This window comes from Salvelinus fontinalis, unplaced genomic scaffold (genome assembly GCF_029448725.1).
Source record: "Salvelinus fontinalis isolate EN_2023a unplaced genomic scaffold, ASM2944872v1 scaffold_0484, whole genome shotgun sequence".
NCBI lineage: Eukaryota > Metazoa > Chordata > Actinopteri > Salmoniformes > Salmonidae > Salvelinus > Salvelinus fontinalis.
The window spans coordinates 71,867-97,295 of record NW_026600693.1 but is presented as its reverse complement, the minus strand read 5'-3'; the positions used below and the strand labels follow the sequence as shown (position 1 = coordinate 97,295).

Below are 25,429 nucleotides of genomic sequence, written 5' to 3'. Positions count from 1 at the left end.
GGTCATTATAACCACCAGGTCATTATAACCACCAGGTCATTATAACCACCAGGTCATTATAACCACCAGGTCATTATAACCACCAGGTCATTATAACCACCAGGTCATTATAACCACCAGGTCATTATAACCACCAGGTCATTATAACCACCAGGTTATTATTACCACCAGGTTATTATTACCACCAGGTCATTATAAACACCAGGTCATTATAAACACCAGGTCATTATAAACACCAGGTCATTATAACCACCAGGTCATTAGAACCACCAGGTCATTATTACCACCAGGTCATTAGAACCACCAGGTCATTAGAACCACCAGGTCATTAGAACCACCAGGTCATTAGAACCACCAGGTCATTAGAACCACCAGGTCATTATTACCACCAGGTCATTATTACCACCAGGTCATTATAACCACCAGGTCATTAGAACCACCAGGTCAGGGAGAAAAGACTCACTCTGACCTCTGTCGAGTTGAAGTATTTGCTCTCCAGGTGAAATTTCAGCTCTGGTGCAGATGTGCCCAACGAGCTATACGGGCTAACGAGCTATACGGGCTAACGAGCTATACGGGCTAACGAGCTATACGGGCTAAAGTCCAACCTCAAAACATAAATGGAAAAACCAAAGCCTGTAACACCTTCCCCCCTTAAGACAACAAATATATCCTATATTTTTGATGGACAAATTCGCTCACCACCAACAGAAAACAACTTCCATTTCACATTATAATCAACTACAATGCTTCACCTTCACCAATATAAACATGGTGTCTACTGGCTGTCAACAATTAAAAACAAGAAAAAAACACTTATTACTAAATAATAAAATACATTCATTTTTTTCAAAATTTTCTTTCTATAGAATCCTAAACTCCACTAGCTTCTAGAACTGTCGTCTTCCTAAAACTCACTAGCTTCTAGAACTCTCTTCTTCCTACAACTCACTAGCTTCTAGAACTCTCGTCTTCCTAAAACTCACTAGCTTCTAGAACTCTCTTCTTCCTAAAACTCACCAGCTTCTAGAACTCTCGTCTTCCTAAAACTCACTAGCTTCTAGAACTCTCGTCCCATTTTATTTAACTGATGCAGGATTTGTAAAAAAAAAAATGGATCATAGACGATTGATTATTATTCTGCGTCCATATATATATATATATTATTTCTTCTCCTTTATTTAACTAGGCAAGTCAGCTAAGAACAAATTCTTATTTACAATGACGGCCTACCGGGGAACAGTGGGTTAACTGACTTGTTCGGGGGCAAAACTACATTTTTACCTTGTCAGCTCAGGGATTCGATCCAGCAACCTTTCGATTACTGGCCCAACGCTCTAACCACTATGCTACCTGAAAGTACATTGAAATGAAGTTGTTTTCAAGTAAAAAAAAAAAAAAAGACCTGAAAATACATATTTTCAACTATCACTTTCAACCACAACTGAAAGAATACATCTTCTTTTCAAAGACATGTTGCTAGGTGGGATACCCCCAATGTCAAAACACAGTTTCAACTTGTCCAAATCAATAACCAATGTGCAGAAACAGTTTCTGATATATTGAAAACCTAAACAAAAAATGTGCTATTTACACAAACATCTGCCACAATAATCATATTACTTGTATTTTTAAAACAAGCTCCTTATAAACTGCACAAGCACCAGAAACGCTGTTTTGACAAGTAGCAATAAATCACTGATATCGATTAGGGGGGAAATCAGGTTGTATGTTCTGTTGAAACTAACAACAACAAAAAACACATGGAAATGGGAGATATCTTTTACCTCACTGATTAGAGGACAACCTGCAAAAGACAGTCAGCTACATTTTGGAGTGATGCATTTAAATTTAGGGGTCGCAAAACAAAGGAACGCAACACTTATTTGTCATCCCTCAACGATATCATGTTGAAATCAATTGTGTGACAGAATGGAGATGAGGTTGCAGGTCCTGTTAAAACTAACAGCTCAAAAACCACACGGAATCTGGGAATAATGTGTAAATCCCTGGTTAGAAGACAACTTGTAGAAAACAGATCGCTACATTTTGAAGTGTTGCATTTTGATTCAAGTGGGTCACCAACACGGTAAGTGTAACAGGGACAAATGTTTAGGCTTCTACATTGTGACATCTTTAAAATACTCCTACTACAATGTTAAAACATTCTACATTGTGACATTATTTCATTGATATCATGAAACAACTTTGTTTAATCAGAGATCTTTTATCAGAGTATCTCTTCCCCTGTGTGTGTCCGCTTGTGTATATTCAGGCTTTTTGGCCAAGTAAAACTCTTCCCACATTGATCACAGCCATATGGTTTCTCTCCTGTGTGTGTTCTATGGTGTATAGTTAGATAGCGAGAAGAAGAAAAACTCTTCCCACATTGATCACAGCTATAAGGTTTCTCTCCTGTGTGTGTTCTATGGTGTATAGTTAGATAGCTAGAAGAAGAAAAACTCTTCCCACATTGATCACAGCTAAAAGGTTTCTCACCTGTGTGTGTTCTCTGGTGTATAATTAGATAGCTAGGAGTAGAAAAACTCTTCCCGCATTGATCACAGCGCGGATTCTCTCCTGTGTGTGTTCTCTGGTGGTTAGTTAGATTGCTAGATGTAGAAAACCTCTTCCCACATTGATCACAGCTATATGGTTTTTCTCCTGTGTGTATTCTCTGGTGTGTAGTCAGATGGCTAGATTTAGCAAAACTCTTCCCACATTGATCACAGCTATATGGTTTCTCTCCTGTGTGTGTTCTCTGGTGTGCAGTCAGATGGCTAGATGTAGTAAAACTCTTCCCACATTGAGCACAGCCATATGGTTTCTCTCCTTTGTGTGTTCTCTGGTGTACAGTCAGAGAGTTAGATATAGTAAAACTCTTCCCACATTGATCACAGCTAAAAGGTTTCTCTCCTGTGTGTGTTCTCTGGTGTACAGTCAGAGAGTTAGATATAGTAAAACTCTTCCCACATTGATCACAGCTAAAAGGTTTCTCTCCTGTGTGTGTTCTCTGGTGTATTTTAAGTTCTGATGAAGATTTGCAACATTTCCCACAGTCAGAGCAGGAGTGAGATTTCTTCCCTGTGGGTCTCTGCTGGTGTTTCTGGAGGAGTTCTGATGTGGAGAGACTCTTCTCTGCCTCAGCATCATGAGGTTGTTGAGACTCCCCAGAGGATCCACGATAGTCACATCTCTCTCCTGTGTGAACAACAAAGTCAGACGGTTAAAGGGCCACAACAGCAGAAATCCACTGTATATTTGAGGTAAAAGGTGATGCCCAGAGGTCTGAATTATTATTTTAATAATTTTATTCAAATTATTTTACAATTGTCTTAAGACACTCAAACCTAAGCAGTGTGCCAGACGACCTTTGATCTCCAAAAAAGGCCCCTTTCTGTGTTTGCTAAAATTGCAGCACGAGGGCGATGCAGACACAATTTGATTGCAGAAACACCTCCCTGCTAATGAGGAAACCACTAGTTATGGATGTAGTATATCTGGTAATGAGGAAAACACTAGTTATGGATGTAGTATATCTGGTAATGAGGAAACCACTAGTTATGGATGTAGTATATCTGCCTGGAACAAAAATGGTGAGCAAAGATTTTAGTTTTCCACAATGTATTCTGAATATTACAGTGCATAATCAGCGCAAGATCAGGAGTGCTACTGAAGGAAACTCACATTAAGCTCTGTGTCTATTCACTAATTCACCACCGTGGGGGAAAACTCAGGGGAGTTCTCATAGGCTGACAGCAAAAATAGCCTCCATTTACAGGTTGCTTATGAGTGCATTTCACACTACTTTTGGATGATAACTGTTAGGCTCGTTTGAATCTCCTGCTTAATATGTTTGTGTTATTGTCGCAAATCAACTGCTTTATACTTATAAAACACTTCAACCAGTAAAATGCTCTTTAGCTAGCTTTGCCATCAGCCTGAAACTGAGGGTTTGTACATTAAGTGTTAAATAAATTGGCCCATAACTTCACCTAACAACAAGATAGACCTACTGTAGGACCCATAACTTCACCTAACAATAACATGGACCCATAACTTCACCTAACAACAACATAGACATAGGACTATATATAATTTAATATTTCAGGTGAAACATGGAAACTTAAATGTCGTTGTCATGACATTTCATAACCTGATCACCAGATAATTTTGTAAATAATCCCACAAGGCTACTCTGTAATGTGATGTCATTCTAAATGTCCTGAATAACGGAAAATAGCTGTGTGTGTTGTACAATAGCCTATCCATCAAGGAACAGTTCTCTACACATTATGAGCTAAGTATCTCTGTGTGCCAACAGACTAACGAGAACCTACAGTAAATCAAGCAGACAATAACATTATAAACATCAATTTGTTAGGGATGTTGGATCCAACGTGGAGCACGGCATAACTGTCTTTACCAGAGTAATGAATGAAGAAGCACTTTGGTTGTTGTTGCATGTCGTGATGTTTGTCATGTGACTGGCATTCAGAAAATGATTTCCTGGATCAGCTGATGATAGTTGAACATGTGACTAACTAAACAGCTACAGTATTAAGAATGATGTGTAATTATTGAAGAACCGTGTTAATGACAAGCTTAAGGTTATGACTATAACTACTGTTCCCTGAAGGAGGGAAACTAGGTACAACATAGTATCAAATCCACATGTTATGATTATAACTATTGTTCCCTGAAGGAGGGAAACGAGGTACAACATACTATTAAATCCACACGCTATGACTATAACTATTGTTCCCTGAAGGAGGGAAACGAGGTACAACAACTATGGGGAAATAGAATCATTCCCCATGCCGACCCAAACGGATACTAAATGAAACGCCCCCTGGCAGACCACCCAGACCGTGCAAGACGGTCGCCTCGCTTCAGGTCCTTAGAAAACTATGCAGTTATTTGTTGTATTATTATTATCGCAGGAGAGGTAGACTGAGTCTGACCAGTAGTAGGCCGCTCAGAAGGAGAGGTAGACTGAGCGGCCTACTACTGGTCAGACTCAGAAGGAGAGGTAGACTGAGCGGCCTACTACTGGTCAGACTCAGAAGGAGAGGTAGACTGAGCGGCCTACTACTGGTCAGACTCAGAAGGAGAGGTAGACTGAGCGGCCTACTACTGGTCAGACTCAGAAGGAGAGGTAGACTGAGCGGCCTACTACTGGTCAGACTCAGAAGGAGAGGTAGACTGAGCGGCCTACTACTGGTCAGACTCAGAAGGAGAGGTAGACTGAGCGGCCTACTACTGGTCAGACTCAGAAGGAGAGGTAGACTGAGCGGCCTACTACTGGTCAGACTCAGAAGGAGAGGTAGACTGAGCGGCCTACTACTGGTCAGACTCAGAAGGAGAGGTAGACTGAGCGGCCTACTACTGGTCAGACTCAGAAGGAGAGGTAGACTGAGCGGCCTACTACTGGTCAGACTCAGAAGGAGAGGTAGACTGAGCGGCCTACTACTGGTCAGACTCAGAAGGAGAGGTAGACTGAGCGGCCTACTACTGGTCAGACTCAGAAGGAGAGGTAGACTGAGCGGCCTACTACTGGTCAGACTCAGAAGGAGAGGTAGACTGAGCGGCCTACTACTGGTCAGACTCAGAAGGAGAGGTAGACTGAGCGGCCTACTACTGGTCAGACTCAGAAGGAGAGGTAGACTGAGCGGCCTACTACTGGTCAGACTCAGAAGGAGAGGTAGACTGAGCGGCCTACTACTGGTCAGACTCAGAAGGAGAGGTAGACTGAGCGGCCTACTACTGGTCAGACTCAGAAGGCGAGCATACCATCCACCGCTTCTGAGCATATTACTCGCCAATGTCCAATCTCTAGACAACAAGGTTGACAAAATTAGGGCACGAGTTGCCTTCCAGAGAGACATCAGAGATCGTAACATTCTCTGTTTCACAGAAACATGGCTCACTCAGGATACGTTGTCAGAGTTGGTACCCGGTTTCTTCATGCATTGACAGAAACAAACATTTCTCTGGCAAGAAGAAGGGCGGGGTATATGCCTTATGATTAACAACTCGTGGTGTAATCATAACAACATACATAAACTCAAGTCCTTTTGTTCACCTGACCTAGAATTCCTTACAATCAAATGCCGACCGCATTATCTTCCAAGATAGTTCTCTTCGATAATAGTCACATATTATAGTATATCCCCCCCAAGCAGATACCTCGTCAGCCCTGAAAGAACTTCACTGGACTCTATGTAAACTGGAAACCATACATCCCGAGGCTGCATTCATTGTAGCTGGGGAATTTAACAAAGCTAACCTGAGAACAAGCCTTCCTAAATTCTATCAGCATATCAACTGCAAGACTCAAGCTGCTAGCATTCTGGATCACTCTAACTTCCGTGATGCATAAAAATAAATTAAACAACTTCTTTGCTCGCTTTGAGGACAATACAGTGCCACCGACACGGCCCGCTACCATAGACTGTGGGCTCTCCTTCTCCGTGGCCGACGTGAGTAAAATATTTAAACGTGTTAAACCTCACAGGGCTACCCGCCCAGACAGCATCCCTCGCCGCGTCTTCAGAGCATTCATAGACCAGCTGGCTGGTGTGTTTACGGACATATTCAATCAATCCCTATCCCAGTCTGCTGTCCCCACATGCTTCAAGATGGCCACCATTATTCCTGTTCCAAGAAGGCTAAGAACTAAATGACTATCGCCCCGTTGCACTCACTTCTGTCATCATGAAGCGCTTTGAGAGACTAGTCAAGGAGCATATCACCTCCACCCTACCCGATACCCTAGACCCACTCCAATTTGCTTACCGCCCCAATAGGTTCAGTGACGATGCAATCGCCATCGCATTGCACAATCTCACCTGGACAAGAGGAATACCTATGAAAGAATGTTGTTCATTGACTACAGCTCAGAATTTAACACCATAGTCCCCTTCAAACTCGTCATTAAGCTCGAGACCGTGGATGTGTATGTGACCATTAACGTCTGCTAACCATGTGTATGTGACCATTAACATCTGCTAACCATGTGTATGTGACCATTAACATCCGCTAACCATGTGTATGTGACCGTTAACATCCGCTAACCATGTGTATGTGACCGTTAACATCCGCTAACCATGTGTATGTGACCATTAACATCCGCTAACCATGTGTATGTGACCATTAACATCCGCTAACCATGTGTATGTGACCATTAACATCTGCTAACCATGTGTATGTGACCAATAACATACGCTAACCATGTGTGTGTGACCATTAACATCTGCTAACCATGTGTATGTGACCATTAACATCTGCTAACCATGTGTATGTGACCATTATCATGAGTAAGGACGCACACCTGATTACACATATAGAAGTAGGACTAGTCTACCTGGTTACACATATAGAAGTAGGACTAGTCTACCTGGTTACACATATAGAAGTAGGACTAGTCTACCTGGTTACACATATAGAAGTAGGACTAGTCTACCTGGCCTGCACACAGATGTAGGCCTATAAATGTGCCCATTTGGGGATGTCTGATAGTATTTCTGATTGTCACCAAATACTTATTTTCCACCATAATTTGCAAATAAATTCATAAGAAATCCGACAATGTGATTTTCTGGATTTTCCCCCCTTATTTTGTCTGTCATAGTTGAAGTGTACCTATGATGAAAATTACAGGCCTCTCTCATCTTTTTAAGTGGGAGAACTTGAACAATTGGTGGCTGACTAAATACTTTTTGCCCCACTGTATATAGTGGTTTTATGACAAAACGTTTTTTACAAATCCGTCAACAATAACGAGGATATATACAGGGGGGCACCGGTACTGAGTCAGTGTGGAGGCTATATACAGGGGGCACCGGTACTGAGTCAGTGTGGAGGTTATATACAGGGGGCATCGATACTGAGTCAGTGTGGAGGCTTTATACAGGGGGCACCGGTACTGAGTCAGTGTGGAGGCTATATACAGGGGGCACCGGTACCGAGTCAGTGCGGAGGCTATATACAGGGGGCACCGGTACAGAGTCAGTGTGGAGGCTATATACAGGGGGCACCGGTACCGAATCAGTGTGGAGGCTATATACAGGGGGCACCGGTACCGAATCAGTGTGGAGGCTATATACAGGGGGAACCGGTACTGAGTCAGTGTGGAGGCTATATACAGGGGGCACCGGTTCCGAGTCAGTGTGCGGGGTTACAGGCTAGTTGAGGTCATCTGTACATGAAGGTAGGGGAGTGTAGTGACTATGCATAGGTAACAAACAACCAGTGAGTAGCAGCAGTGCACAAAAGGGAGGAGGGTAGGGCCTCCCGGGTGGCGCAGTGGTCTAGGGCACTGCATCGCAGTGCTAACTGCGCCACCAGAGTCTCTGGGTTCGCCCCAAGGCTCTGTCGCAGCCGGCCGCGACCGGGAGGTCCGTGGGGCGACGCACAATTGGGCTAGCGTCGTCCGGGTTAGGGAGGGTTTGGCCGGTAGGGATTTCCTTGTCTCATCGCGCTCCAGCGACTCCTGTGGCGGGCTGGGCGCAGTGCGCGCTAACCAAGGGGGCCAGGTGCACGGTGTTTCCTCCTACACATTGGTGCGGCTAGCTTCCGGGTTGGAGGCGCGCTGTGTTAAAGAAGCAGTGCGGCTTGGTTGGGTTGTGCCTCGGAGGACGCATGGCTTTCGACCTTCGTCTCTCCCGAGCCCGTACGGGAGTTGTAGCGATGAGACAAGATAGTAATTACTAGCGATTGGATACCATGAAAAATTGGGGAGAAAATTTTAAATAAATAAAAAATAAAAATAAAAAAAGGGGGGGGGGGGTCAATGTAAATTGTAGGGTGGTGATTTCATGAATTGTTCAGCAGTCTTATGGCTTGGGGGTAGAAGCTGTTGAGGAGGCTTTTGGTCCTAGATTTGGCGCTGCGGTACCACTTGCCGTGCGGTAGCAGAGAAAACAGTCTATACTTCTAACAGTCTATACTATGGAATATTTATTTATTATTTATAATATATTTGACTATTTTACCTGCCAGAGCCAGTCCACTTGGGTGACTGGAGTCTCTGAAAATGTTGTGGGCTTTCCTCTGACACGCCTATTATAGAGGTCCTGGATGGCAAATTATTCTGAATTGATATGAAAGTACAGCGATTTATGTTTCCAGAAATGTATCGCAATTGAGAATGGATTCACATTTAGATGAAATATTTGACTATTTTAGCTGCCAGAGCCAGTCTACCTCTGAAAATAACATACAGTCCTTGGACCTTGAGGAGTAACGGGGACAGCAATCAGCAGTAGAAACAATAACAAAGCGCTGCCTGTTTCGGTAAAAAGCTGAGGGATGGGGCTGGAGAAATGCAACGATCCATGATATCAACATTCTAGTTTTAACCATGTTTAGAGGATATACAGTGTTTGTTTATATTTACTGACAAACATTGGAGATAATATAAGCTTATATTTTGGGTTCTGATGGGGTACGACAGTTGAACTAGGATCATGAGGCATTTATAAGTGATTTCTTCAAGAAACAATGGGTACATGTCATTAATGTATAAGTCCCAAAATGGATGTAACAACTGCTGATTGCCCCTTTAAGACTACATATTGGGCGAATCTAATAGGAGATATTGAGGACTACAGTATTTCAGGCATTGTCATTGGATGCATTTGATCAATTGTTAACGTTTTGTTGATGGTCCACTCTTGATGTTCTACACGTTACAGTGTAGCTTCAGCCATTCCCACAGAACAACATTAAAGTGTAGAAACCCTTTACTGCATATTGGTTCAACGACTGCAGAGACGGTACTTACTGGGGTTAAACAGATCTCCAACCTCCTCTTCTTTCACACCAAAAACTACATCCTCCTCCTCCTCTTTCACTCTGAACGCGTCTTCCTCTTCTTCCACTGTAACAGCCCCATCCTCTACTTCTTGTTTTACTGTGACAGCCTCCTCTTCCTCCTCCTCTTTCACGACAACGTTCAGCCACAGACCTACTTTCTCCGTCCAGCAGACCTCCTCTTCTTTAACAGGAGGGGAGAAGTTTAGGGAGCTCATGTTCGGGGATGTTAGCTAGCTAGCTATCATTAGCGACTAGGCTAGTGCTAACTTAACCAGCCAGCTACTATAGCTGACTAATACAAAATAACGTAATATTAAATTAAATAGGTTAACAAGTAGATACGACCTAAGTGTGTCGAAAACACAGTCGGTAATATACACCGAAAGCGTATAAATAGCTTGAATCTTACGGCTATGTTGGCTAGCTAGCTACCGAGGTGGTTGACGAGCTGTTTATGAAGAACCGTCCACTAGATTATACGTCACGCTGGCAGCGTCGCCTGAAAGACGCACATCGCCGTCTGCTGACTGGAGGGGAAACGCAGTTGAGGATCATATTTTATTTTCAGACAAAGATGATTGTAAATGGATTTAATTAAATAATACCATTATATTGAGACATACAAAGACTGCTCCTACATGGTGTAATAATAAATCATGTAGACATAGCTATTATATTGAGACATACAAAGACAGGAATGTGTTGATTGATTAGTGCGAATAAAAAATGGTTACTACAGCACATTTAAGGCAGTTTCGTTAAGTTATACTAAATCTAAATAATTAGCTAGCTACTGTAGGTATATACTGCTCCTACATGGTGTAACAATACATCATGTAGATGTATATAATGAACAGACTAGGTCTATACTGCTCCTACATGGTGTAACAATACATCATGTAGATGTATATATTGAACAGACTAGGTCTATACTGCTACTACATGGTGTAACAATACATCATGTAGATGTATATAATGAACAGACTAGGTCTATACTGCTCCTACATGGTGTAACAATACATCATGTAGATGTATATAATGAAAAGACTAGGTCTATACTGCTCCTACATGGTGTAACAATACATCATGTAGATGTACACTACCATTCAAAAGTTTGGGGTCACTTAGAAATGTCCTTGTTTTTTCATTTATTTACCTGTTTTTGCTTTGTCATTATGGGGTATTGTGATGTCATTATGGGGCAATGTGATGTCTTATGGGATATTGTGATGTCATTATTGGGTATTGTGTAGATTGATGAGGGAAAACATGATTGAATCAATTTTAGAATAAGGCTGTAACGTCACAAAATGTGGAAAAAGTGAAGGGGTCTGAATGCTTTCCGAATGCATTGTATATATAGGGGCAGTACTTAGTGACATCACTTCATGAAACAGGAGGTACAAATATATAACATAGATTCTCAATATCAAGTAAACAACATAATATATAACATAATATCAACATTCAATGTATCAAAATATATGACCGAGGAATATATGGAAGAGGAAACGCCAGCCCAGCCACAATCCTAGAGGTTCACTGATGATCAACCTCCTCCTTCACATCTGACTCCTGATGATCAACCTCTTCCTTCACATCTGACTCCTGATGATCAACCTCCTCCTTCACATCTGACTCCTGATGATCAACCTCCTCCTTCACATCTGACTCCTGATGATCAACCTCCTCCTTCACATCTGACTCCTGATGATCAACCTCCTCCTTCACATCTGACTCCTGATGATCAATCTCCTCCTTCACATCTGACTCCTGATGATCAACCTCCTCCTTCACATCTGACTCCTGATGATCAACCTCCTCCTTCACATCTGACTCCTGATGATCAACCTCCTCCTTCACATCTGACTCTAGTGATCAATCCAGAGCGTCTTCTTTTTTGGGGGAATCCCGATGGACGACGTCATCGAATAGGACGTCATCACCACCACCGCCCACAAGTTAATTGTCTTTCAGGTTATCGATGGGAAGAACATTAGCAATATGTCCTGTCTGGTAACTTGTCTGGTTCAAAGGATTCACATTGGCAGGTGCAAAGGGAGAAACCCCATTAAAAAAACTCAGTTGATCTTAAACTGCAGAAAAACTTTTGGAAGTCTTTAACTGCATCAAAGTCTGTGACCTGTGATGTTGGGACAAATGATAGTCCCTTATTATACAAGAGACAAAATTCACAAATTCTACAGCACAACGGCAGAGTCATGTCTTCAGTGTAAAACTAACAATGACTCAATAATCCTTCTGGGAATGTTATGATGTCATAAAGTTATGGGCGGAGTTAGAAAGTTGGCTGTCAGAAGTACAGTTCTACAATGTAAAATTACTTTTAATCTGTCTGTCTGTATATTTCAAACATGAAATTTGAGGGTGCAGTGAGATACCCCAGAGTTGGACAATACTTTTCTTGTCAATCATCTTAAATATTATACTTAATTAAAACCTGGAAATCAACCAATCCTATGTTGTTAATTCAAAAGAAAGGTGAAATGCTTTATTATCTAAAAGTTGAAAGTGACAGAGAGAAATAAAATGACAGGTGTGATGTAGTTAATGGAGATGGAGGTGTGTCCTAGTGGGTCTGGGCAGGTGTGATGTAGTTAATGGAGATGGAGGTGTGTTCTAGTGGGTCTGTGCAGGTGTGATGTAGTTAATGGAGATGGAGTTGTGTTCTAGTGGGTCTGTGCAGGTGTGATGTAGTTAATGGAGATGGGGGTGTGTTCTAGTGGGTCTGGGCAGGTGTGATGTAGTTAATGGAGATGGAGTTGTGTTCTAGTGGGTCTGTGCAGGTGTAACAGTATAACTTTAAACCGTCCCCTCGCCCGACACGGGCGCGAACCAGGGACCCTCTGCACACATCAACAACGGTCGCCCACGAAGCACAGTCGTTACCCATCGCTCCACAAAAGCCGCGGCCCTTGCAAAGCAAGGGGCAACACTACTTAAGTCTCAGAGCAAGTGACGTAACTGATTGAAATGCTACTAGCGCGTACCCGCTAACTAGCTAGCCATTTCACATCCGTTACACAGGTGTGATGTAGTTAATGGAGATGGGGGTGTGTTCTAGTGGGTCTGGACAGGTGTGATGTAGTTAATGGAGATGGAGGTGTGTTCTAGTGGGTCTGGACAGGTGTGATGTAGTTAATGGAGATGGAGGTGTGTTATAGTTGGTCTGGGCAGGTGTGATGTAGTTAATGGAGATGGAGGTGTTAAATAATGGAGATGGAGGTGTGTTATAGTTGGTCTGGGCAGGTGTGATGTAGTTATTTGAGATGGAGGTGTGTTCTAGTGGGTCTGGGCAGGTGTGATGTAGTTAATGGAGATGGAGGTGTGTTCTAGTGGGTCTGGGCAGGTGTGATGTAGTTAATGGAGATGGAGGTGTGATGTAGTTAATGGAGATGGAGGTGTGTTCTAGTGGGTCTGGGCAGGTGTGATGTAGTTAATGGAGATGGAGGTGTGTTCTAGTGGGTCTGGGCAGGTGTGATGTAGTTAATGGAGATGGAGGTGTGTTCTAGTGGGTCTGGGCAGGTGTGATGTAGTTAATGTTTGTATGAGGTTGTAATATGTATGTGTATGTTTATAAAATATCAAATGAAATATGTTTTAAGTCCCAATGCAAAGTTACACCTTATTACATTAAACCAATCAGAATTTAGAAGAATGCCAAAGTCAGGTGTGAAGTAATATGGAGGACCAGTCTATTCCCTATGATGTAAACTACAACAGAAATATCTTCAAATGTATACCTTCATATTAAACCAATCATTTGCCCCCATGACTTGAGTGATTGAAGTAAACCAACGTTTTGGAAATACATAACGCCATCTAACCGAATATCAAAGAATGTTAGCTATATGCAGTTATCTTAGCCAGCCAGCTAACATTAGCTATTTAGTCAACTAGCTATGGTCAGCGAGCTGGAGCCCAACTACTGGAGACCAGTTAGAACCCAACTAAAAAATAACAACTAAAAACATAACTGCAGATCAAAAGAGACATACAGATGGCAGGGAAAATCCCCAAAATCCAAAATATAAAGATTACAGGTGTCAGCTAGCGCGCAAACAGTAAGCCAAGGTTGTAAAAGTTACAAAACTCCCATAGTCTACTTCACAGAGAACATGCTGAAAAGTAGTGATGGGGAAACAAAACTACCTGAAGCATTGATGCTTTCCAGACAATTGTGTCAAAAAATAGGTTCGCTACTCAGGGCTTTGAGCGAAACAGAATTTAGAACAGCCAAATTATTATAGATGAAGTCACACGCCGTAGCGGCGTAGCCTTCATGTCTTCTACTAAACCACATGCCGTGTTCGAGAGCATCAAATCCATGCTGCGTTGTGGGTAAACGGTGACTGGCTGACTGATTTATAAATAATAATGAGTAGTTATTTATGATGTATGGTGATTTGTAGATCAGTCAGTTGGCAGTCGCCTGCAGTGTCGAACCAGCCCAATACCAAACCAATCAGGTGGTTGTTCGATGAAACGAAGCTTCAGACGTCATTGATGACGTGCTCCTGATAAAGTGATACAGGCATCAACACACTGCTTTGAAGTTTAATGCTTTCAAGGCCTCGTACCTCCGGTATCAAACATAACATCCCCATCGAAAAGTTGACAATACATAAAGGAGCAAGCAGGTTGATTTCCTCTGTCGTCTTGAGCCCACCGTGCTAACGGGTTCCCACTAGATAACACAACCACACAGTTAATGAAAAGCATGAGGTGAAGCTTGAGCTAGATATCAACCTATCGAGCTAGTGTGACCTTCCTGGGGCCTGTTGCACAAAAGTAGAATTAAGACATCCGGGATAAATGACTCAGCTGAGCTCAATGAAGCCAAAACATGTGCGTCCAGGCTTAATTGGTTGCACAAAGACCAAGCCAGGATGAGCAGACACGGATTCATTAAGCCAGGTGAAACCAATCCTGGATAGGTGCGCGCTCACGGCTCACTCAAATAGACCCCGCCACAGATCACAGATTAACTGATTTACCATGGCAACTAGAGCCGCGTACTTTTCCCCGTCGGAAGCACAAATCCTCATGGAGGCATACGAGGAGGTAAAATATATAATTAAGAAGAAAGGCAACACCGCCACAGTGATAAAGCAAAGAGAAAAAGCGTGGCAAAGTATTGCAGACCGCCTGAATGCGTAAGTAGTGCACAATTACACAGTCACCGCTCCGCTGAAACATCACAATTACAATTCAAATATTTAATTCACATCTCCAAAAATGCAGTTGTACTGTAATTATGAAACGGTTAAATTTTTAATTGAAATGCACAGCAGATATGAGTGAAATTGTGTAAAGTAACTCCATCACACTGTATAAAGCTATGATAATTTATTTTTTATTTTTACTGAAAACAAGACAAAAATACCAAGTAATTTTTTGCAGTGTGTGTGTGTGTGTGTGTGTGTGTGTGTGTGTGTGTGTGTGTGTGTGTGTAGATTAAACATGAACGGGCCAAAACGGACATGGCAGCAGGTCAAAATCAAATACAAGAACATTCTGCAGAATGGTATGGTCCCTGACTAATATTTAACAAAGCACAAGCATATATTGTACCCAGAAGGTGCCTGCTCACACATTGTCTGTACTGTTTTAGCAGTGAAAAAGAATACCCACAGACAAGGCACGGGTGGTGGGTCACCAAAGGCTGACCTTACCCCAGCAGAGGACATGGCCTTGGAGCTAAATAAAGGCAGGCCCATCTTAGAGGGGATCCCTGGGGGGAAAGAGACGAGCATAGGTTCCTCCCAAGATGCCACCCGCTTCATTCAAGGTATGTCCTTCCATCTCTACATGGGATACAACCACATTCATATTGAATCAATTTGGACTGTCTGACTTTGGTTTACCTATTGCCTTGCAGTGTCTGGCAGCACTGTGTTCCTGTTAGAGCCACCAGCACAAGCACCAGACGATGCTGATCCAGTGAGTACTCCATCAAAGGCATACTGTAGGCCTGGCATGTCTTGTCTACTAGCTTCAATATGAATCCGATTTAAATGTGATAGGGTGAAGGCCCCAGTGCAGCAGCAACAGCACATGATGGAGACGATGATGAGGAGGAGACCATCTCTCTGGATTCCAGAAGGCATGAGGTATCATGTTAAGACTGTGAAAGTACTATTTACTCTACAATGGTGAGGAGTCCTCATCAAAATCAAAAAATCTAATTTCTTTTACAGGACCCAGATGCTATACAGTGGGAAAACCAGCCTGGCAACATAGTGCGTATTAATAAAAGGACACCACATCCTGCCAAATTCCAGCTGCGCTAATTGTATTGTGTTCACAGAGCTCACAAGCTATCAGAAAGTTGTATGGCAACCACCTCCGGCGCCAAATAGAACTGGCAGACATAGACATTCAGTACAAGAAGAAAAAGATGGAAAATCTTGCACTGGAGTCCGAAATAAAAAAGAGGACAATTAGGAAACTGGACCTTGAAATAAAAAAACTTGAGAGGGAGGTGAGATATGCCTTCAATGTACACTGTATGCTAACTGTAACACAAATGTATTAATCATTATTTTTCTTTCCTCCCCCAGCTCCAAGAAGATGACACAGCTCAAAATAAAAATTAGGTATATTCTCGTAAAGTCAAGTGAGCCATGACATATGAGCTCTTATTGTGAGCACACAGGACGGTGGCATCTTTCTAAGTTTTTTTTTATTTTCCCAGCAATCAGTACAACCAAGTCATCGTTATAAGGCATCGCCCTCTTTTGCCCACCCCCCCAGCACCAGGTGTGGCCACTAGCCTATATGAAGGCCCAAAATTGTGTGTTCCTTTCTGCTCTGACAATGGCATGCCCATTCGTGCGAGATGTGGTGGATGAAGAAGCACTTGTGCTGAGGAGAGCCTTCAGGCGAGAAAGGGTCTTCAGGGACCGGTTGGACCCACTGGCCTTCCCTGATGACCATCTATATGAAAGATACAGGTTTTCTGCAGATGGCATCAGGTATCTATGCAGACTACTGGGTCCCAGGATTAAGCACCGCACTGTACGGAGCCATGCACTGAGTGTGGAGCAAATGGTTTGTGTGGCCTTGCGCTTTTTTGCTAGTGGAGCCTTCCTGTACTCAGTGGGGGATGCAGAACAGCTGAACAAGGCCACAATTTGCCGCACAATAAGGATTGTGTGTCTGGCTATCAAAGCATTAGCAGATGTCTTCATCTCCTTCCCTGGCCACAGAAGACTCTGTGACATCAAAGAGGAGTTCTATAGGATTGCAGGTAAGAGGATCTACAAATTACAGGACAACTGTTAACACATAGTAGGATACTCATTACTTTGTGTGACAGGTTTCCCCAATGTCATTGGTGCAGTGGACTGCACACACATAAGGATAAAAGCCCCCTCAGGTGCCCATGAGGCCGATTTTGTGAATAGGAAATCCTTTCACAGCATTAATGTTCAGGTGAACATAACTTTTTGATATTGTCCATTGACGAACACTCTGCATTGCCAGTGATGTGCATTGATTGGTGTAATATTCCTCATCTTATGATTTCAGATGGTCTGCAATGCTGACTGTGTGATCAGCGATGTTGTGGCAAAATGGCCTGGCTCAGTCCATGACTCCAGAATCTTTCGGGCCTCTGAAATCTATCAGTGCCTATCACAAGGTAAGCCACACAACCCCTATTTATAACCATCATGGCTGTGTCAAGAATATCACTGTGTTTATGAGGTAGTAATGATGAGATTTTGTGTTGACAGGTGAATTCTCTGGTGTGTTGCTGGGAGACAGGGGGTATGGCTGCCAGCCTTTTCTCCTGACACCTTTCACAGACCCCCAGGAAGCACAGCAGGCCTACAACCATGCCCATGCCAGGACCAGGGCCAGAGTTGAAATGACCTTTGGCCTCCTGAAGGCACGCTTTCACTGCCTTCACAAATTAAGGGTCAGCCCTGTTAGGGCATGTGATATTACTGTGGCTTGTGCTGTCCTCCACAATGTGGCCTGCCTGAGGAAGGAGAGGGCCCCCAGAGTGCCACCAGCCATGGACTGGGACAATCCGGCAATCTTCCCTGATGACGACAGTGGTCGGCTGCTGAGGGACCAATATGTGTTGAATTATTTTAGTTAGTATGTGTGCTTTCAATTTTGGTTAAATATGTCCTGCGGTGGCAGAGGAATTTGGTTTTTTTGGGGTTCGTTTTTTTACGAATTTGGCCTCTTATGATGTTTGTGCGGTATACTGTGTGTAATACAAGGCTGCAGGGAGGCTACTGCATCCATTCATTTGTCTGTTCAGTTGATGTGTATGGATTTGTCCTGCATTTATTTTAGTGTGCAGACATGCAGGGTGTGTTATATACAGACCTTTGAATGTGTGTATCATTTTGTATAATATGCTTGGATTCTGTGCTTTCCATCTTGTAGAGTCACTGTGACTTCAGTTTCGAAAGGGGCTGATGGTTTACCTGCTTTGTTTTGTCCTTATTCAATAAAGGAACATAATGTTACACATTGTGTTTTTATATTCATATGGAATGTGTATTTGTTTATATGACAGAGTACTAGGGCCACACTGAAGAAAAAGGATAAAGTCATAAATTCATGAGGCTGATTCTTTCTGCAGAAAAGCTACATATTGTTTTTACAGTTTTGATACTTATGACAATGTGATACTTAATATTCTGGCACATCAGCATGTCTTTGTTTATGAAACCATACTGAAGTACAATTTCACGAAATGCCCCACATCTGTCATTTTAACAACTGTCCTCCTTTAAAACAACTGGTTACAATATTATTACTTGTGTTTTTTTTCCCCTCTGTGGCCCTAATATTCTATCATTTTATATATAGCCTTATAGTCTATGGGAAACTGTAAATTATCTAATGATAGCAACATCTAAATTATTTTTTATCCAAAATCATTGAAATTAATGATCACAAACGTTTAAATAATGACAGTGGGTCTAGTTATATGTGATAACAATGTATAGTGAGCAGTGAAATAACTATTGGTTTCCATTTGTGGTGACTGCTGACTGACATTAGGGATGAGATTAAATAGATCCTGCAATTTAGCCTGGTCTGGAGCAGGCTAGCTCGACAGAATAAATCTCCATGGTAATTTATACCATAACATATCCTCCTGCCCCCTATCCATCTTTAGTGCAACCGGATTACGGATCAATTGAGCCAGGATCACCAAGATATCCTGGCTTAATCCCTTATCCTAGTTTTGTGCAACAGGCCCCAGGTGTGAAAAGGATCACAGACAAAACAAACAGAAAAGGAAAAAGGGACCCGTTGGCGGCTAGTAAACCGGCGACACCGACCGCCGAGCACCGCCCGAACAGGGAGAGGAGTTACCTTCGGTAGAAGTCGTGACAACATCATTGAAATTGTAATGAAATTTACATTTTAACTTCTAATTACTACCACAAAGATGGCCGCTGGTCCGTCCAACCGTTGAATGTCAACTTGAATGGTCCTCTCTATTCTGTTTAATTTTTATGATTTCCAACAGGTTTCTTATGGAGGATTGACAGTATAATTTAAAACAACTGATATTCCCATTCAAGTTCAACACTCTCTGATGTGTGGACCTCCAACCATCTTTGTGGTTCAACTTGGAGGTCGAAATGTACATTTTATGACCATTTAGTACACTTTTCGACCAAAACATGACACCCATGAGAACAAGATTAGATTTGAAGCTCTACATCATTTTTTTTTTTTTATCTCACCAAGTTTACGTTTAATGGTGTAATGTTGTGAAAACTGACCTTGTGTTATTGAGGAATGTAGGGGGGGGGGGGGGGGTCTAGTCTAGATTAAACCTCAAAGGAAGACAGTTTTATCATGTGGAGGTTTCATTCAGGCCTCTGTTTGTTTAACTAAATAATATGTTTGTCTTTGGCAGGAGAAAGACCAGACTCTCCCTCTGACAGCAGGAAGAGTCCTTCAGGGGAAGCAGGCCCAGAGATGCCCAAACCAGCCAAACGACATCACTGCTCCCACTGCGGAAAGAGTTTTATTAAGTTACGAAACCTAAAAGAGCATGAGAGGACACACACAGGAGAAAAGCCTTTCCAATGTTCCCAGTGTGGAAGGAGTTTTAGTCAGTTAGGGAGCCTGAAAATACATAAGAGAATACACTCTGGAGAGAAGCCTTACCGCTGCTCCCACTGTGGAATTACTTTTACCTGGTTAGGAAGCCTGAAGTCACATGAGAGAATACACACAGAAGAAAAGTCCTACCACTGTTCCCACTGTGGAAAAAGTTTTAGGTGGTTAGAAGGCCTGACAAAGCATGAGAGGACACACACAGGAGAAAAGCCCTACCAATGCTCCCACTGTGGAAAGAGTTTTACTCAGTTGGGGAACCTGAAATCACATCAGAGGATACATACACAGGAGGAGAAGACCTACCACTGCTCTCATTGTGGAAAGACATTTTCCCAGTCAGACGACCTGAAATCACATGAGAGAATAGAGAGGCTGTGTTCTGACTTATGTTTCTGACCTGAGCATTAGTGTTTTTGTTCATGCCAAATGAAATCATATTGTTTATATGAAATCATTAAAAAAACACCTTTAGTTTTGTTTTTGTTCTTTTCTCTGGAGACCTGATCATGTCTAAAATCAGATAAAATATTTTAAAATATGTATTTTTTTCCTTCTTATTAGCCTCGATTGATTGAATGCAAAATTATCAACCCTATGATGTTGTTCATTATATTATTTATTATTTATAAAATGTAAATTATTATATAAGTAAGTAGCCTTCCAGAACAGCTCATAGAAACAGGAGCCTTGTCGTGTATGATCCAGAACAAATCAAAGTTTATTTGTTACGTGCAACAGGTGTAGACCTTGCAGTGAAATGCTTACTTACTTACTAACCAACAGTGTGGTTTTTAAGTAAAAAATATGTATTAGGTGAACAATAGATAAGTAAAGAAATAAAAACAACAGTAAAAAATAACAGTGGCGAGGCTACATACAGGCACCTGTTAGTCTGGCTAATTGAGGTAGTATGTACATGTAGATATGGTTTAAGTGACTATGCATATATGATAAACAGAGAGTAGCAGCAGCGTAAAATAGAGGTTTGGGGGGGGGGCACACAATGCAAATAGTCCGGGTAGCCATTTGATAACCTGTTCAGGAGTCTTATGGCTTGCGGGTAAAAACTATTGAGAAGCCTTTTTGTCCTCGACTTGGCACTTCGGTACCGCTTGCCTTGTGATGTACTGGGCCGTACGCACTACCCTCTGTAGTATCTTGCGGTCGGAGGCCGAACAGCGCATAGTAACAGGAACCTTGGCTTGTCTGATCCAGAACAGCTCATAGTAACAGGAGCCTTGGCTTGTCTGATCCAGAACAGCTCATAGTAACAGGAACCTTGGCTTGTCTGATCCAGAACAGCTCATAGTAACAGGAGCCTTGGCTTGTCTGATCCCGAACAGCTCATAGTAACAGGAACCTTGGCTTGTCTGATCCAGAACAGCTCATAGTAACAGGAGCCTTGGCTTGTCTGATCCCGAACAGCTCATAGTAACAGGAGCCAATCTCCTGTTTCTGTAGTGAGGCAGCTTGATGTACAAGTACTTCCCCTGGACAGGACTCTAGTTTATCACCAACTGCTGTTTTCAGATCTCACAATAGGTTACGGATGTGATTCAGATCTGGGGCCTCGTTTATACAAATCTGTGCGTTAAACCAAATGCGTGGGATAATTTCCACGCTAAAGCGTGAGATTTATCTACATGAACGTTTGGTTGAGAGAGAGAGGGTAAATTAAACGCACAGCCATTACCATGTGTAAGCACAGTGCCACGTGGTGGACTGAGGGAACTTCTTGTCAAGCGTAGAATGGGGAAATATCTGTTGAGAATGTCTGTCTGACATTGTGAGAGTAATAAGGAAAATATTTGTAGTTTTCATTTGTATTTCCATAACTTGACAGGCTATATATAATTTGACCGCATCAATGCATTTCTAACGATTACAATCTGTATAAAGTCCAGTAATTTGTTACATTAGAGGCACGTGTGAAAGGTAATCCATTCTGTAAATACTGTTAAAAGACTAAGAGATAATACATTTTGAAATGGAAGGAGAGATGTCTGATCTGCTCTGTTGGAACATTTTGCCACACTGCCATAGACGCCATCACACAACAGGTTGAAGTCAAAGAGGGGTTTCTTTGACATGATGTCATCAATGGGTTCCCAAATATGAGCAGAAGATGCTGCTGAATGTGTGGCCATGACTCACGACTCATTCAGTTCTGCAGAACAGCAGTGTGTTGCCTATACCCTTACAGGAGGAAGCTGTTGAGGGTGGATGGCTTATTGGGGAGTGTTGTCTACTCATTCAACGTATATTTACCTTCTTGCTAAAGCAACTTGAGTTATAATAGTCCTCTCTCTGTGTTCTTACTGGCTAATCTCTCTGTGTTCTTATTGGTTAATCTCTCTGTGTTCTTATTGGTTAATCTCTCTGTGTTCTTATTGGTTAATCTCTCTGTGTTCTTATTGGTTCATCTCTCTGTGTTTTTATTGGTTAATCTCTCTGTGTTCTTATTGGTTAATCTCTCTGTGTTCTTATTGGTTAATCTCTCTGTGTTCTTATTGGTTCATCTCTCTGTGTTCTTAAGCCACAACGGAGACAAATTAAAGCTGTACTCAAGTTGTACTCAAACTTTGACACGAGCACCTCTATTTCAGTCTCTGAAAAGTTTTATTTTTTCATCGCTTTTTTTGTTGTTGATTGTGTCATATTTCATGGTACGGTGTTGTATATTTCCCCCGTGGGCTTTATCAAAGGGATGATTTTGACCATATATGGTTAATTAGGGGCATTTCGAAATGCAAATAGCCAAGGTGGTGCAGTAGCACTGAAGCTCAGAACAATTTGTATTTTATTAATGGTTATCTCCTACCAGTGTGCTGTGACACTCGTAGGGTTGTTTGACAAATCACACCTTTTCTATGCCTACAAACATTCTAAATTCCATTCGAAAGTAGTATTTGGAATATATATATATATATAATATATATAATAGTTTCTACACAATATTGATACATGAGGCTCCAGGACTCTTCGCTGGCCACTCCAGAACAGAACACTCCAGAACAGAAGACTCCAGAACAGAACACTCCAGAACAGAACACTCCAGATTTGATTTGAGTTCAGGGTGGTTGTCCTGCTGGAAGACCTACAACCTTCAACAGAGACACAGACGTCAATTCAATGTCTAGCAACTGGAACGAGCTGCAGAAAACAGTAAAACTGGACAGTTTTATTTCTTCATTCAAATACTCAATCATGGACACTCTTACTGACAGTTGAGGCTGCTTCGTGTGATGTATTGCTGTCTCTACCTTTGTGCTGTTGTCTCGGCCCAATAATGTTTGTACCATGTTTTGTGCTGCTGCCATGTTGTGCTGCTGCCATGTTGTGTTGTCATGTGTTGCTGCCTTGCTATGTTGTCTTAAGTCTCTTTATGTAGTGTGGTGTCTCTCTTGTCGTGATGTGTGTTTTATCCTATATTTTTATTCATTTTTAATCCTAGTCCCCGTCCCCGCAGGAGGGCTTTTGCCTTCTGGTGGGCCTTCATTGTAAATAAGAATTTATTCTTAACTGACTTGCCTAGTTAAATAAAGGTTAAAAAACACACTCTATTATGCATGGGAATAATGCTGGTGTTTTTAATATCCAACATGATGGTGTTTAATATCCAACATGATGGTGTTTTATATCCAACATGATGGTGTTTTATATCCAACATGATGGTGTTTAATATCCAACATGATGGTGTTTTATATCCAACATGATGGTGTTTTATATCCAACATGATGGTGTTTTATATCCAACATGATGGTGTTTTATATCCAACATGATGGTGTGTTTTATATCCAACATGATGGTGTTTTATATCCAACATGATGGTGTTTAATATCCAACATGATGGTGTTTTTAATGTCCAACATGATGGTGTTTTATATCCAACATGATGGTGTTTTATATCCAACATGATGGTGTTTTATATCCAACATGATGGTGTTTTATATCCAACATGATGGTGTTTTATATCCAACATGATGGTGTTTTATATCCAACATGATGGTGTTTTATATCCAACATGATGGTGTTTTATATCCAACATGATGGTGTTTTATATCCAACATGATGGTGTTTTATATCCAACATGATGGTGTTTAATATATAAAATATATTTTTAATGAGCAGCACAACATGACAACAACATGGTAGCAGCACAACATGACAACAACATGACAACAACATGGTAACAACATGGTAGCAGCACAACATGACAACAACATGACAACAACATGGTAGCAGCACAACATGACAACAACATGGTAGCAGCACAACATGACAACAACATGACAACAACATGGTAGCAGCACAACATGACAACAACATGACAACAACATGGTAGCAGCACAACATGACAACAACATGACAACAACATGGTAGCAGCACAACATGACAACAACATGGCAGCAGCACAACATGACAACAACATGACAACAACATGGTAGCAGCACAACATGACAACAACATGGTAGCAGCACAACATGACAACAACATGGTAGCAGCACAACATGACAACAACATGGTAGCAGCACAACATGACAACAACATGACAACAACATGGTAGCAGCACAACATGACAACAACATGACAACAACATGGTAGCAGCACAACATGACAACAACATGGTAGCAACACAACATGACAACATGGTAGCAGCACAACATGACAACAGCACAACATGACAACAACACAACATGACAACAGCACAACATGACAACAACATGGTAGCAGCACAACATGACAACAACATGGTAGCAACACAACATGACAACAACATGGTAGCAGCACAACATGACAACAACATGACAACAACATGGTAGCAGCACAACATGACAACAACATGACAACAACATGGTAGCAGCACAACATGACAACAACATGACAACAACATGGTAGCAGCACAACATGACAACAACATGGTAGCAACACAACATGACAACATGGTAGCAGCACAACATGACAACAGCACAACATGACAACAACACAACATGACAACAGCACAACATGACAACATGGTAGCAGCACAACATGACAACAACATGGTAGCAACACAACATGACAACAACATGGTAGCAGCACAACATGACAACAACATGACAACAACATGGTAGCAGCACAACATGACAACAACATGGTAGCAGCACAACATGACAACAACATGGTAGCAGCACAACATGACAACAACACAACATGACAACAACATGGTAGAAGCACAACATGACAACAACACAACATGACAACAACATGGTAGCAGCACAACATGACAACAACATGGTAGAAGCACAACATGACAACAACATGGTAGCAGCACAACATGACAACAACATGGTAGCAGCACAACATGACAACATGGTAGCAGCACAACATGACAACAACATGGTAGCAGCACAACATGACAACAACATGGTAGCAGCACAACATGACAACAACATGGTAGCAGCACAACATGACAACAACATGGTAGCAGCACAACATGACA

At 42.0% G+C, this 25,429-nt stretch overlaps 3 protein-coding genes across 3 annotated transcripts; 2 read left to right on the top strand and 1 right to left on the bottom strand.

The window, feature by feature from the left end:
- Positions 1-536: 536 nt before the first annotated feature.
- Positions 537-10,278, bottom strand: LOC129846229 (zinc finger protein 180-like). The gene is made up of 2 exons (XM_055914233.1): positions 9,788-10,278; positions 537-3,201 (listed from the first exon to the last, which is right to left on the bottom strand). Exons 1-2 carry the CDS (start codon positions 10,032-10,034, stop codon positions 2,231-2,233), a joined length of 1,218 nt encoding a protein of 405 aa, XP_055770208.1. The 5' UTR covers positions 10,035-10,278; the 3' UTR covers positions 537-2,230.
- A 7,026-nt stretch (positions 10,279-17,304) lies between these two features.
- On the top strand, positions 17,305-18,351 carry LOC129846232 (putative nuclease HARBI1). Its single transcript, XM_055914236.1, has 2 exons — positions 17,305-17,485; positions 17,580-18,351. The coding sequence occupies exons 1-2, from the start codon at positions 17,374-17,376 to the stop codon at positions 17,948-17,950; spliced, it is 483 nt and encodes a 160-aa protein (XP_055770211.1). The 5' UTR covers positions 17,305-17,373; the 3' UTR covers positions 17,951-18,351.
- Positions 18,352-19,264: 913 nt separating this feature from the next.
- On the top strand, positions 19,265-20,343 carry LOC129846226 (zinc finger protein with KRAB and SCAN domains 1-like). The gene is made up of 2 exons (XM_055914228.1): positions 19,265-19,274; positions 19,742-20,343. The coding sequence occupies exons 1-2, from the start codon at positions 19,265-19,267 to the stop codon at positions 20,341-20,343; spliced, it is 612 nt and encodes a 203-aa protein (XP_055770203.1).
- Positions 20,344-25,429: the final 5,086 nt, after the last annotated feature.

What these genes read in the sequence shown, in the direction of transcription:
- LOC129846229 (XM_055914233.1), bottom strand. Translation starts at nt 10,034, where the DNA reads ATGAGCTCCCTAAACTTCTCCCCTCCTGTTAAAGAAGAGGAGGTCTGC. An exon ending in TGGAGATCTGTTTAACCCCA is followed by an intron (nt 3,202 to 9,787) that starts GTAAGTACCGTC and finishes TTGTTCACACAG; the next exon opens with GAGAGAGATGTGACTATCGT.
- LOC129846232 (XM_055914236.1), top strand. Translation starts at nt 17,374, where the DNA reads ATGGTCTGCAATGCTGACTGTGTGATCAGCGATGTTGTGGCAAAATGG. An exon ending in CTATCAGTGCCTATCACAAG is followed by an intron (nt 17,486 to 17,579) that starts GTAAGCCACACA and finishes TTGTGTTGACAG; the next exon opens with GTGAATTCTCTGGTGTGTTG.